The sequence below is a fragment of the Rhinolophus sinicus genome, chromosome 16, assembly GCF_057876585.1.
Source record: "Rhinolophus sinicus isolate RSI-liver-muscle chromosome 16, RSI-T2T, whole genome shotgun sequence".
In the NCBI taxonomy this organism is placed as follows: domain Eukaryota; kingdom Metazoa; phylum Chordata; class Mammalia; order Chiroptera; family Rhinolophidae; genus Rhinolophus; species Rhinolophus sinicus.
This window is the reverse complement of record NC_142516.1, coordinates 81,923,791-81,939,566: the sequence shown is the minus strand read 5'-3', so window position 1 is coordinate 81,939,566 and position 15,776 is coordinate 81,923,791. Positions and strand designations below refer to the sequence as shown.

At 41.6% G+C, this 15,776-nt stretch overlaps 1 protein-coding gene across 2 annotated transcripts in view; it reads left to right on the top strand.

Annotated features, from left to right (window-relative positions):
• The window catches only part of ROR2 (ROR family WNT receptor 2), a 231,806-nt gene that overhangs the window by 183,190 nt on the left and 32,840 nt on the right, over window positions 1-15,776 (top strand). For both annotated transcript variants that reach the window (XM_019713868.3, XM_074330190.2), the window contains one exon: window positions 14,898-15,185. In XM_019713868.3, the coding sequence (XP_019569427.3) occupies window positions 14,898-15,185 (288 nt within the window). The remainder of the gene's footprint in view (window positions 1-14,897; window positions 15,186-15,776) is intronic.

Sequence of the window (15,776 nt, the reverse complement as noted above, 5' to 3'; positions counted from 1 at the left end):
CACATAAGGGAAATAAAGCTGCAAGGTTAAATGGCTGACTGTGGATTAAACACCAAGGGAGAGCACAGCATGGCGCTATGTCTTCACAGAACTTTCTTTCTAGCTTTTCATTTTGGCCTCCAGAGAATTAGTGATGGCTAAAATGGTAGACCAAACTAACTTGGCCACTCTCCCACCTAAATTGCATGCAAGTGCTCAATCAGAATAGGAAGGAAACAGAATGTGACAGCCTGGGCGCTGGGACAGAAACCACTTGAGGTGGTCCCACTTTTTTGGCAGCCTTGGAGAACAGCCCAGTTATCCTGGGAAAAAGTTTACCTGAGGCAAAGAGTTGGGCTCTGCAGGTGTCATGCAGGTATGAAATGGGCTGCCCAACAGTGACAGGTGGTGTCATCACGTGGCCGTGGAGCAGATGTGGATGCATCCGTGGGCATCAAAGAAGAAGGGGCACCAGTAAGACACCTCAGTTAAGCCAGTGCGGGCAAAGGGTACTGCACATTTGTCAGGCCATCAGTGGTTGGATGCTGGAAGAGCCCCCGGAACATAAAAGTTCCCCTAGAAAGAATACCCAGGAATAGGAAAATCCTGAGTGAGACTACCTGAAAAAAATAAATACACTAAACTTACTGATTTCACTGGGAATTGAATGTATTATGTTTCCTTCAAGCAGGAGAAATAAGGGGTTGAGACAAAAATCAAGTTTGGTTTTACAAAAATAAAGGCATTTACATTTCTTGTAGCCTAGTATAAGACCTGTGAAATATCAGCTCTGCTACAGAAACTATGCTGTTAGGCTCAGTTGCATTGTAGCCCTGGGATTTTAACATCAAACTGGAAGCAAACGCATGGGGTCTGGAGAACAGAGGTGTTGTGCATAAGCCTCCACAGAAAGCCAGGTGACCTGGGCGCTCCAGTCCTGGGAAAGGGATGGTTTCACCCATCAGCCCAGGGAGTGACTCAGCCCTGGTTCCAGGTGGGAAACAGACATTCTCCCTGTGAGAACTCAGACTTAGACTTGTCACATGGCCTTTTCTCATAGGAAAACAAATCTACACAGCCAGAATGTTGTGGGGGAATCCCGAGTCCCAGAGCTCACATGGGAACTTGGCACAGCCTGTCGCAGGGATCTAGTCCTCAAGGAATTCCCACAGGAAAACCAGCCGGACAGTGAAAAATTACAAAGCCCAGGGTGAGTAGTGAGTTAGCAAACTGAAGCCAGAAGGATTAAAGATAAAAGAAGAAAAAGCAGTAGTGGATTTTAAAAGAAACCAAAGAAACTTTGAAATGACAATTATGGTTGATGAAATGAGGAACTTCATTGATAAGTTAAGGAGCAGGTGGTAGTGCACAGCCAAAGATAAAGTAAAGGGTAGGCAACACAGACATAGGGAAAGGGCATGAGGAATCACATAAGGAAGTCCAGCATCTGTCTAGAGGGAGATTTCAAAGGAGAAATAAAGGGGAAAGGAGAAACAATATTTCGTGATATTTTGGTAGAGAATTTTACACAATTGAGGACAGCACACTTCTTCAGAAGTTGGGAATGGCACTGAGGCCCAAGGAGGCTAAAATAAAAATAAATTCATGGTTAGCAGTACTTTGAAATGGCAAACACAAAGGGGAAATATGGAAAGTAGCCTAAGAGGGGAAAGGTCAGATTTCCTGCAAAGGAATAAGAATGGGCAGGACTTGCGTCACTAAGTGCAAAAGCCAGAAGACAGTAGTGTAATTGCCAGTCTAGACTTCTGTACCCAGCTAAACTGTTATTCAAGGGTAAAAGTAACAGGTATTTTTAGACCAAGACTCAGTGTTTACAACCTCAGTGCTTTACCCGGAGAAGGAATGTGAATCAAGAAAAGCTCAGTTGAATCCAGGATGAAGGAGTGAGATGCAAGCAGTGTTGACAAGGAAAGAACTTGGTAAATAGATCAGCAATCTACATGACTCTGTTAGTAAACATCATCAATAATAATGACCACAGGGGCTTAAAAACAGGGTGTAACTAAACATTGGAAAGCAGTAACTCAAAGCTGTGGTGGTTTGAGGGATGACTGCAGCTCACAGAATTCCAAGGTGCTTGTATTTGGTCATATTTAGGAGACTTTGTCAGATTAAGTATGCCTATAAAAAGTAGTCAAGCTAGCCACTTAAGTATAACTTTCCAACAAGAAAAGGGAGAATAAAGAAAAAAAAAAGTAGAAAATAGGAAAGGAAATTAAGAGACAAAATAAAAACATTAAAAATAAAACCCATCAGTTAACTCATAGGTTAACATATATAGACTCATAAATTAACATGTTAGATTATTATTCTTTAAAAGATTCATGTCTAATACCTTTAAAATGATTTAAAACTTGAAAGAGTAGGACTATATTAACTAAAAGACCTCAGGTAGCTACATTAATAGACAAAATGGTCTTTTAGACATGTTGGTATCAGGACCAGATGATGTAATAAACCTGAAGTTTATTCCACTCAGCAACACAATTTGACAGAATTACTAATAGGTGATAGACACAGAATCAATTGACATATATCTCATTGAAACTAGTAGATAAGCACATTAAAAATTTAAACAACACAGGAGCAGTAGCTGGTCTCAGCTCATGGATCACAGGAGGCTCTTTCAGACCAAACAGCCAGCCACAGTTCATGTGCTACCAGAGGCACTTTGAGCCACCTGCAGTGAGCCCTGGGCCTGCACTGCACTCTTTCTTGGACAACTCTTAGGGTCCAGGGGCCCCAGACAGGTGGCAGCTGGCCTCAGTTTGTTCTGAGCCTTTTGCTGAGTAGCCTCAGGCTCAGCACTTGTGCCAACCTGAATATTAACCTGGTGAACACCAGTCACCCCACCCTGGTGACTCCACCTCACCAAGTAGAATACCACCTGAGGCTCTTCCAATAGCAGAAGAGCCTTACAGGGAGCCAGCAGGTGGCAGCAGTCCTTGGGGTGCCCTGGGCCTTTGGTTGAGCTGTCAGGCCTGGTACTGTGGTGGCAGCCAACCTTGGTTCACAGTGTAGCTTCTCCCACACACCTACAGGTCCAGCACAAGCAGCAACCAACCATGGATCCCATTGTAGCTGCTACCAGGTAGCTCCAGGCTGTCTCAAGCAGCATAGGAGTTGGCCTACATAGGAGTTGCTTCCAAGAGATCCCAGAACCAACACACCTGGAGGCCATCTTCCAACCACTACAGAGCAGCACCTGATTAGCCCAAAGGGTGGTTACAACAAGAAGCAGAGTCCACTGGGGCGAATCCGGCTCTGCAGGGTCAGCCCCCGCACAACAGCACCTATGCTATGGGTATGGCCAATCCTCACAGCCAGTCAGCCTAAAGGTGAATCCCACCCACTGACATGCAAACAACAGTCAAGTCTCAGTTACAATAGGAGGGCACACACAGTCTAGACAAGGGACCCTCTTGGAGCATCCAGCACAAGAGATCAGGGAGACTGCACCACTGGGCCCTTTAGGACAGCTATCATGGAAGGCCACCCAGCCAAGAATGGGAGACATAGTGCATCTACCTAATACATAGAAACAAACACAGAGAGGCAGCCAAAATGAGGAAACGTCCTAAATGAAAAACTAGAAGAAAGCTCCAGAAAAAGAACTAAACAATATGGAGGCAAGCAACCTACCAGAGACAGAGTTCAAAACACTGGTTATAGGATGATCAAGAAACTGAGTAAGAACTTCAGGAGAGAGATAGTAGGCATTAAAAAGGGCATAGAAACCATAAAAAGAATCCGTGAGACATGAACACAATAACTGAAGAATGCAGTAGATTAGATGAAGCAGAGGATCAAATCAGCGATTTGGAAAACAAGGTAGCAGAAAACACCCAATCAGAACGGCAAAATAAATAAATAAATAAGTAATGAGCATACTTTAGGAGACCTCTGGGACCAAATCAAGTGTAACAACATTCATATTCTGGGGGTACCAGAAACAGAAGAGAGAGAAAGAGGGATTTAGAACCTATTTGAAGAAATAACGCCTGGAAACTTCCCTAATCTGGTGGAAGAAATAGACATACAAGCCCAGAAATAGAGAGTCCCAAACAAGATGAGCCCAGAGAGGCCAACCCCAAGACACATCATAATCAAAATGTCAAAGGTTATAGACACAGAGAATCCTAAAAGCAGGAAGAGAAAGGCAGCTACAGTGTTTCCCCGAAAATAAGACCTAGCCGGACAATCAGCTCTAATGCGTCTTTTGGAGCAAAAATTAATAAAAGACCAGGTCTTATTTTACTATAAGACTGGGTATAATGTAATATAATATAATAATATATAATATAATATAATATAATATAATATAATATAATATAATATAATATAATATAATATAATATAATATAATATAATATAATAATATAATATAGGGTCTATATTAATTTTTGCTCCAAAAGATGCATTAGAGCTGATTGCCCGGCTAGGTCTTATTTTCGGGGAAACATGGTAGTTACCTACAAGGGAGTTTCCATTAGACTATCAGCTGATTTCTCAACAAAATCTTTATAGGCAAGAGGGATTGGCACAAAATATTCGAAGTGATGAAAAGCAAAGGTATACAACCAAGACTATCCAGCAAGGCTATCATTTAGAATTAAAGGAGTGATAAAGAGCTTCTCAGATAAGGAAAAGTTAAAGGAGTTCATCACCACCAAACCAGTATTTCAAGAAATGTTAAAGGGACTTCTTTAAGAAAGAGAAGGGGAGGGAGGGAACATAAATATCAATAATAAAATAACAATAACTATGTACCTATCAGTAATCACTTTAAATGTAAATGGATTAAATGTGCCAATCAAAAGACAGCGTGGCTGAATGAATAAGAAATCAAGACTCATACATATTCTGTCTATAGGAGACCCACTTCAGACTGAAAAACACACACAGACTGAAAGTAAAGGGATGGAAAAAGATATTTCATGTGACTGGAATGGAAAAAATGCTGGGGTAGCAATACTTATATCAGACAAAATAGATTTCACAACAAAGGCTATAATAAGAGACAATGACATTAAATAATAACAAAGGGATCAATCCAACAAGAGGATATAACCCATGTAAACACTTCTGCATCCAACATATGAGCACCTAAATATATAAAGCAAATATTGACCAACATGGAGAGATCAACAGTAATACAATCATAGTAGGGGACTTCAACACCCCAGTGACACCAATAGACAGATCTTCCATACAGAAAATCAGCAAGGAAAAAGCAGCCTTAAATGACACACTAGACTACATGGATTTAATTGATTTTGGGGTTTTTTTAGAACATTTCACCCCTGAGCAGCAGAATATCCATTCCATTTTTCTCAAGTGCACATGGAACATATTCCAGGGTAGACCACGTTACGCCACAAAACAAATCTCAATAAATTTAAGAAGACTGAAATCACATCAAGCATGTTCCCGAACCACAATGGTATTTATTGAAACCACAAATTGGTATTTCCACAATGGAAACTAGAAATCGATTATAAGAAAAAACTAAAAAACACAAACACATGAAGGCTAAATAACATGCTACTAAACAATGAGTGGGTTAATGATGAGATCAAGGAAGGAATTCAAAATGTACTGTGAGACAAATAAAGTGAAATCACAACAATTCAAAATCAATAGGACACAGTGAAAGTAGTTTTAAGAGGGACATTCATAGCAATACAGGCTACCTCAGGAAACAAGAAAAATCTTAAATAATCTAACCTTACATCTAAAAGAACTAGAAAAAGAACAACAAAGCCCAAAGTGAGTAGATGGAAATAATAAAGATCAGAGCAGAAATAAATTAAATATAATCTAAAAAATAAAAAACCCCAATACAAGTGATCAGTGAAACCAAGAGCTGGTTCTTTGAACAGATAAATAAAATTGATAAACCTTTAACCAGACTCATCAAGAAAAAAAAGAAGGGACCCCCAAAAAATCAGAAATCAAAGAGAAGTGACAACAGACACCACAGAAATACAAAGAATTGTAAGAAAATGCTACAAACACTTATGTGCCAACAAATTGGACAATCTGAATGAAATGGATAAATTCCTAGTAACATACAATCTTCCAAGACTGAATCAAGATGAAATAGAAAATCTGAACAAACTGATTACTACTAATGAAATCAAATGAATAATCAAAAAACTCCCAAAAAACAAAAGTCCTTGAACTGATGGCTTCACAGGTGAATTTTATCAAACATTCAAAGATGAATTAGCACCTCTGTTTCTCAAATTATTCCCGAAAATTCAGAGGAGGGAAGGTTCCCATCTCATTTTATAAGGCCAGCATTACCCTGATTCCAAAACCATACAAAGACATTACAAAAAAAGAAAATTCTAGTTCAATATCCCTGATGAACACATATGTAAAAATCCTCAACAAAATATTATCAAACCGGATTCAGCAATACATTAAAAAGTTCATACACCATTATTAAGTGGGATTCACTCACACACACACACACACACACACACACACACACACACACTATCCTGGAGGTGCTCTGAGATATGATGGAAAAACCAGGTCTTTGGAGACAGCTAGACCTGCCTTTACTGGCTATGTGACCTTGAACAAAGTCCTTCAGCTCTCTGAGCCTCAGCCGCCTCAGTATTAACCTCGTACAATCCTCATGAGGCTTAAATGAAATAACCCTCATTAAGCTTAAATGAAATAATGCATGCCAAGGGTTTAAATAATTTCCTTAACAAATTATAGCTGTTGTTAATATGTCATGCATTAACAGGTTTTAAATGTTAAGAAAAAGACTGGATTTACTGTGTAGATCCACCAATATTGATTTGCAATATTACACCAAGCAAGGTTGGTGTAATATTGCAAATCAATTAATATGGTATACCACATAAACAAAATGAAGGATAAAACTCATATGATCATATCACTAGATGCAGAAAAAAAGCACTTGACAAAACTCAGCATCCATTTATGATAACAACTCTCAGCAGAATGGGAATAGAGGGAAAATATCTCAACATAGTAAAGGCCATATATGACAAACCCACAGCTAACATTGTAGTCAATGGGGAAAAGCTAAAAGCAGTCCCCTTCAGATCAGGAATGAGACAAGGATGTTCACTTCCACCACTTTTATTCAACATAGTATTGGAAGTCCTAGCCTCAGCAATCAGACAAGGAAAGAAATAAAAGGCATCCAAATTGGAAAGAAATAAAACTGTCATTATTTGCAGATGTCATGATACTGTATATAGAGAACCCTAAAGAGTCCACCAACAAATCTACTAGAACTGATAAATTAAGTCAGTAAAACAGCAGGATACAAAATTAATGTTCAGAAATCAGTTGCATTTTTATACACCAAAAATGAACTGTCAGAAAGGGAAATTAAGAAAACAATCCCATTTATAATTGCATCAAAAAAAAATTCTTAGGAATAAATTTAAACAAGGAAATAAAACATCTGTACTCAGAAAACTATAAGAAACTGAAGAAGATACAAATAAATGGAAGCATACACTGTGGTCATGAATAGGCAGAATAGTTAAAATGTTCATACCACCCAAAGCAATCTATAGATTCAGTGAAATCCCTATCAAAATACCAATGGCATTTTTCACAGAACTAGAACCAATAATCCTAAAATTTATATGGAACTGTAAAAGACCCTGAATACCCACAGCAATCTTAAGAAAGAAGAAGAAAGTTGGAGATATCATACTACCTGATATCAAACTATACTACAAGGCAATAGTAATCAAAGCAGCATGGTACTGGCATAAAAACAGACACAGAGATCAATGGAACAGAATAGAGAGCCCAGAAATAAACCCACAATATATGGTCAATTAATCTTTGACAAAGAAAGCAGAAATATACATTGGGGTAAAGACAATCTGTTCAATAAATGGTGCTGGGAAAACTGGACAGATAATGCAAAAAATTAGAGTGGACCACCTTCTTACACCATATACAAGAATAAACTCAAAGTGGATTGAAGACTTAAATGTAAGATCCTAAAAAATAAAACTCCTAGAAGAAAATATAGGAAGTAAACTCTCTGACATTGCTCATAGTGATATTATTTTCTGATAGATCGCCTCAGGCAAGGGAAACAAAAGAAAAAATAAACAAATGGAACTACATCAAACTCAAAAGTTTTTGCACAGCAAAGGAGCCATCAACAAAAAGAAAAGACAATGTACTGAATGGGAGAGGATATTTGCCACTGATACATCTGATAAGGGGTTAATATGCAAAATTTATAAAGAACTCATATTATAACTCAACACCAGAAAAACAAACAATCAAATTGAAAAATGGGCAGGGGACCTGAATAGACATTTCTCCAAAGAGGACATACAGATGGCCAATAGACATATGAAAAGACGCTCAACATCACTAATCATCAGAGAAATGCAAATAAAAACCACAATGAGATACCACCTCACTCCTGTCATCGATAAATCAACAAACAACAAGTGTTGACAGGGATGTGGAGAAAAGGGAACCCTCGTGTGCTGTTGGTGGGATTGCAAATTGATACAGCCACTATGGAAAACAGTATGAGGCTTTCTTAAAAAATTAAAAATAAAACTACCTTATGACCCAGCAATTCTACTCCTGGATATTTATCTGAAGAAATCCAAAACACTAATAATTCGAAAAGATATATGCACCCCTATGTTTACTGCAGTGTTATTTACAATAGCCCAGGTATGGAAGCAATCTAAGTGCTCATCAATAGATAATTGGATAAAGAAGATGTGGTATATTTATACAATGGAATATTACTGGGCCATAAAAAGAATGAAGTCTTACCATTTGAGGCAACATACGTGAACCTGGAGGATATTATGCAAAGTAAAATAAGTCAGAGATAGACAAATACCATATGATCTCACTTATATGTGGACTCTAAAGAACAAAATAAACAAATACAACAGAAATAGACGCAGATACAGAGAATAAACTGAGGGTTGCTGAATGGGAGGGGGCTTTCGGGGCTGCGTGAAAAGGGGGAAGGGATTAAGAAGTATAAATTGGTAGTTACCAAATAGTCACAGAGATATAAAGTACAGCATAGGGAATATAGTCAATAATATTGTAATAACTATGTATAGTGCCAGGTGGGTTCTAAACTAATTGGGGAGGTTTCTTTAAATTATATAAATGTCTAACCACTATGCTGTATACCTAAAACTAATGTAAAATAATATTGATTGTCAACTGTAATTGGAAATAAAGTTTAAATAAAGAAAGTAGAAGAACGGCAAAAGTTTATACCATGCAAAAATTAAGCAAACGTAAGTGGCCATATTAATATTAGATAAAGTAATCATCAAAACAAAATTTGTAGAGACTAAGTGGGACATTACATAAAAGAATCAATCCACCAGGAAGACAAAACAAACCCAAATATGTGCAAACCAAACAGAGCCTCAAAAAAATCTGAACAAGAAAATTGACAAGCTGAATCTGATGGGCATGTGACCACAACTCCTGCACTGAGCAATTAGGGAAAACACATTCTTACCAATCAGATGTGGGCTGATGCTGCACTGGCCAGAAATCAAATCTCTGTGGTATCAAAGAATCGTCATCACACAGGCTATGTTCTGTAACAACCCTGCTGTTAAAGCACACTTTTAAAAACTCATAGCTAAAAGAAAAATATAATGTAAATTGCAAGATATTTGGATCTGACACACCATATATAAATAAAATAAATTATTGGATGCTTAAAGAAAAAGTTGAAGGAGATTTCACGTTTAATGCATGTATTAGAAAAGGAAAAAGAAAATTCATTAACTGCAGAAGTTTGAAAAAGAGTAATAGTATAAAGATGTGAACAGACAGCTGCAGGAGAGCCCCAGTGCCAAAAACCTTTTGCAAGATGCTCCAGCTCATGAGGAAATGATCTTGGATGATTCAGGTGGACCCAGTGTGATCTCAAAGGTCCTTATAGGGGAGGCAGGTGGGTCAGATCACTAGTTGGAGGTGTGATAAGAAACAGAGGTTGTAGTGATGTCAGCAGTGCCAGGAGCCAGGGTGTGCAGGGCCCTTTGGAAGCCTAGAAGGGAAGGAGAGAGACGCCTGCAGCTTCCAGAAGGAAGGCAGCCCCACGACACCTGGATTTTAGGACTTCTGACCTCCAGACTGTAAGACAATAAATTTGTGTTGTTTTATGCTACGTTTGTGCTAATTTGATACAGCAACAACAAGAAATTACTACAATGTATAAACATCTAATCGTTTTCCTATAAGCCTTAAGCTACTTATATGGAAATAATAGAAATAAAACAAAGTCACACAATAGTAAGGAAAATTACAGAGTATCTTGAAAACTGCCTGAAAATAAATGTGAAGATCTGTATGAAAAAAATGATAACGCTTTTCTTAATAGATGAGAAGTTCTGCAGTAGTGACACAGACCTTACTTTCTCACTATTGTCAAGAGGGCAGTTTTATACAAATCATCTGTAATAGCAGTTTTCTCTCCATCAACATATGAACTTTTAAATGGAACTTGTCAGGATGATTCTAAATTGAATTTGAGAAACTAGACGCAAAAGTAACATTTGTTATTCTTGATGTCTAAATGTGTTAGTCATCATAATTGAAAAAAAAGTAACGTTGCCATAGCAACCGGCCAAGATCAGTGGGGCAAGATGAGAAGTGTATGGAGGTTGTTTTAGGTGGGCACCCAGGGGACACCCCCTGAGGTGGTGACCTTTGCACAGAGACTTGCCCCTTGAGAAACAGCGAAGATCTGAGGGCAGGGTATTCTCGACCAAGCACAGTGAGGGACAAGTTGGTGTATTTTAGGAATAGCAAGGGACCCCCCCCTCCTTCAGTGGAGAGAGTGTGGGAAAGGTAGAAAAATTACAGAAGCATTGATACCAGGGATATAAATTAGCTTTTCTCCATTATCTGTCTTCCTACTTTCTTCCCAAGGTCTTAGCTTTGCTCACCTACCTACAGAGGGAGCTATGAATTTATGAAGTCATCATGGTGTCGACCTGTAGTTTTGGTCTCTCTGAGCGTCCAGAGAACATGAAGGAGGCTGATTCAGGGCCTCTAAGGGGACATAGGCACCGCCCATAGGGTCCTGTCCAGTCCCTTCCCAGCTGGACAGGCCTTCTGCATGCCATTGGCATCCACATCCTCCCCAGGTATGGGTGCTGGCCAGTCAGGAACATTTTTCCAGTCCCAGGACCCCCCCATGGATGCTTGTCTCCGTGTTTCTGATCCTAAGTTCTCTCTTGGCTAGGTCTAGCACACTGAAATGACAGCTTTTCTTTCTCCTCAGCCCTTGGGAGCAGGGTTCTCAGCCCAGGCTACAGGCACTGACTGGGACGTCACTGCCGTGGGTGCAGGTGGGTCTTCTGTATAAGATCTCAGGTGACCCCAGTGTGACAGCAGATTGGAGCCCACTGGTTTAGATGGTGTAGGATGGAGACGAGTTGGTAAGAGCCCCACATGTGGACTAGGTCCTAGGTTCTCCTTTGTTTTCTGTAAATTGAGGAAGATGGGGCTTTAGGGTGAGAGAAAGGAAGGCTATCTGCTTAAATAGGGCACCTCAGGCTCCCAGCAATTGAGATGGCCTTTTCCCAGGGTCCCAGCAAAGCTGAGGGCAGCTGTCAGTTGTGAGCACTCCAGGAAGGACACTTTCAACAGATTGGCCGGCCCCCTGCCCCCTTTGCTTGACACCTTCTCCTCCCCTCCCCTCCCTCCCTCCCCCCACTTGCTTTTATCTGGTTTGTCCACCTGGCCTGACCTTTCCATCCTTCTCAGAGGGCATTTCCTGACCCCAGGACTACGTTTATTTCATCCCCCCAAAGTGAGACCCCTTTCCCACTGAGTCACTCCCTAATTTCCCCTCCCCCAGCCTCTGGCATCAACTAATCTGTTTTCTGTCTCTATGGATTTGCCATTTTGGCTTTTTCACATAAACAAAAGTGCTTTGATGATTAAATCAAGTGTGTTAGGTATTTGATTCCAGCCCTGATGGATTTCTTCAGTCCATGTTGGCTATTACTACTAAAGCATCTAAAAGGGAAGTGCTGGCACCATCTCTCAGCTAAGCCTCATTCGGCCTCCACTAGAAGGTTTCACAGTGTTAGACGGGTGAACACCACGCTCTCCGTGCGTGCAGAGGGTAGAGCAGGCAGGAGTTCATCTTGTCTGCAGTTCTCAAAAAAGAGCCTTCTTGGGGGAAACAAAAAGCCTAAGTCTAAACAGTTGTCAGCTTGTCATTTAAGGGTGTAGGAGAAGCTGTTGAGGGGAATGAAGGAGAATTCCATGTTTCCATACCCATGCGATGTAAAACACGATATTCTTGCAAAGAAGTAGATACTAGGGGTCCATTTACGGTAATGGATTGGACAGTCTCAGTTTCTCCCCAGGTTCCCTTCTAAGTTATACAAAAAGAATATTCTCCTTAACTTTCTTCTCTGACCATTCCTCTCCCTCTCCTCCCTTTCTAGACAAATGTTTCTTCTGTGTTGAAGAAGATCCTGCTATATATCTTTCAAGATATTCAACCAATTAATAGAGATAGCCCAAGTTGTTTACACATATGCCCTAAAAATGGAGGGAGGTGGTGGCAGAATGACTCGAGCTAGCCCCCAAGTGGATGAGATGACAATCGGCAGCAACCACTGTGTCCGGGCCTCCAGAACTCCTGGATCTGCTCTGTTTGGATTGTTGATAGTCAGCTCACAGAGACAGACCCTCACATGCCATCTTTACCCCAAGTGTGCTGTGGCTGCTGGGAAGCCATGTTTTGTCATCAGTGTAGAGATGAGAATTATAATTGAGCTATGCCAACAGAAGAGATTGTTGTGACTTTAATATGCATTTGCTATGTTAAATTACAAATTGATGACTATTTTATATGCCCTACACTGCATTTAATGTTATGAAGACCTTAATGAAACGTTTGACAATGAAGCAACTTGCACGTTCTTCATATGAAACCCTCTGATTAGCACGGGCGCTGGCCAGAACACCATGAAGCAATGTGCTCACCGTAATCTGGGTGGCCCAGATGGTACCAGATTGTCAAATAAGATTTAATTTTGTGTTCAGAGGCACAGGGTCTGGTGCAGGAGCCTCAGGAATGCAGGTCTCCCCAAGTTGAGCTGGTGCAGTTGAGTTAATGAGGAATTAACATCGGGAATGTCACCCAGAATGACATATGGAATGTTACCCTGCTTGATCCAGCCCATCTTTTCAGGGGGCTATCATTGATATTTTGGTTACCTTCCAGCTTTGTGTCATCGATAGGATTCTCTTCTACAACTTAATTCAGTGCATTAAGAAAAGGGCTGGCTAGCGGGCAAGCAAGGTAGAACCTAACAGTATTATTAGCCTTATTTGTGTGTGTGTGTGTGTGTGTGTGTGTGTGTGTGTGTGTGATGTAATTTTAGCATGCATGTTTACCTTAAGAGAGTAAACCCCCAGCCCTGACCTGCACCACACATGTACATGCACACACGCATGTCACATACACACACCGCACCACACACATCCACAAAATCATACCACAAACATGTACCACACACACATACCACACACCCTCACATACCACAGATGCACATACCCACACACACACAAACACCTCTCTCTGCTGACTGTTCCAGTTTCTCTTGTTCTCACTGCCTATGTCACCGGCTAAGCGCTCCTTCCCCAGGCTGCACTGGGTTCCCCCATTCCAGGGCAGTGTTTCCAGCCCTACTTGCTCTGTATTCTGGGTACTTTGGGGCCCTGTTTTCCTTGCAGAGTACTAGTGCTCAGCAACTTCTTCCTGCCCATGTCTTGGGTGCTGTGGGGTCAGAACCTCCAGCAACACTCAGCCTTGTCATTTTTGTTCTGTTCAGGCTGGTGATTAGCGTATCTGGTGTGGCAGGAGGACCATGGATTTTCTGAGCATGAATTTACATCATAAGTTAGTGAGATTAGATTAGATTTAGAGAAAAGAGAAGTACAGCCCATCCTCATTTCCGGATTCTGTTATCAAGAGGTCCCCTGCTGCCTAACGTGTGTTTGTAACCACAGATCAGTTCTCACGTGCTTTTGTGGTCATTCACAGACATGCCCAGAGGAAGGAAAGTTTGGATTGCCTGCTGCTCGCTGTCCCAGCAGAAGCTGAAGCAGGCAACGTGCTGGCTCCCTGTTTCAGCTCACCCCGGAAACGTGTCCTTTTCATGGTCTATCACCCCTTGTTTTTCACATTTTTGTTGGTGATTTCACTGCTTAAAATGCCCCCCAATAATGGCGCTGAAGCGCTGTGGGTATTCTAGGTGAAAAGCTGTGATGTGCCTTATGGAGGAAACACGTGCTAGATGAGCCTCCTCCAGGCGTGGGTTACACGCTGCTGGCTGTGAGCTCAACGTTATTGACTCAACAAAATATACGCTGTGTGCCAACAAAATGCATACACATTTTAAGAATGGAAAAAATAATAATAATATGTACCAATAACAAAAGATGAATACAAATCACGTTGGACTTCTGCAATTATAAGAGGTGCTCAAAGTGGTTACCAACAGCATAATTTTAGTAGTTTTTTCCTTTCTTAAAATGTGTACACTTTTTCTGGCATCCTCTGTATTAAATAAGGTGTCTTTAAACAGAAACATTCATAAAATAAGGTTACGTAATGTTAGTTTAATGGAAATGCTGTGACCAGAGGCTCAGTCACAGCCGTGCTTCCCGTAGCCCCTAACTCAGTGTTCGTGGCAACATTCTAGAATGCCGTTACCGCCAGTAACGAGAGTGGACTGCACGCTTGTGAGAGAAATGGATGCCTTCCCGAGGCAGCGCCTCGCAGGAGCTCAGGCTGCCCTTTCCTCCAGCCCTCGCTGAAGTCTGCTCTTCTGTGACCCTCTCCTTTGCAGGTTACTTCCTGAACTTTCTGGAACCGGTAAACAACATCACCATAGTCCAAGGGCAGACGGCAATTCTGCATTGCAAGGTAGCCGGCAACCCGCCCCCCAGCGTGCGGTGGCTAAAGAATGACGCCCCAGTGGTGCAGGAGCCCCGGCGGGTCATCATCCGTAAGACGGAGTATGGCTCTCGGCTGCGAATCCAAGACCTGGACACGACTGACACCGGCTACTACCAGTGCGTGGCCACCAACGGGATGAAGACCATTACCGCCACCGGCGTCCTGTTCGTGCGGCTCGGTAAGTGGGACAAGGTGGGCCTGTCAGTTTGCAGCTCAGAGCTTCCCAGGCACTGAAGGGGAGATTAATTTGCAGTTTGAAACTGAACACACACACACATGCCAGCAGAGAGGAAATGTGTAAAGCCGTTCCCCACGGCCTTTCTCATTGTGCGCGAGGCCTTGGCTTAGCTTGCTCCCCATTCAGTGTACTTAAAGAACAGGGACACAGATGGAAGGTCTGTAAACTTGGAGCAGGCCATAACAGCAGGCACAAAGGTGAGCTGCGAGATTCAGCCAACAAGCCATGTGTCCCGCGGTCGCCCCGCCAGCAGGCATGTGTCATGAGGTCGCCCTGCGGGCAGGCTGCCGCACACCGCCTTGGAGGTTCCCCCACCCCAGGCCCAGCACCTACCCACACCCACCCCCCAGAAACCTGGCCCAGTGTGATGACAGTTCTGTACTCCTCTGCTTGGCACAGGTGGCGACTGAGTTAAATGGCTAGAAGGAATGTGTCCCCTTTCATCCCAGTTGTGAGACGGTCCCTACAGTGCCCCAACCTGTCACACAACCTCAGACCGTCCTGTCACTGATGAGTAAAACAGATCTTGGA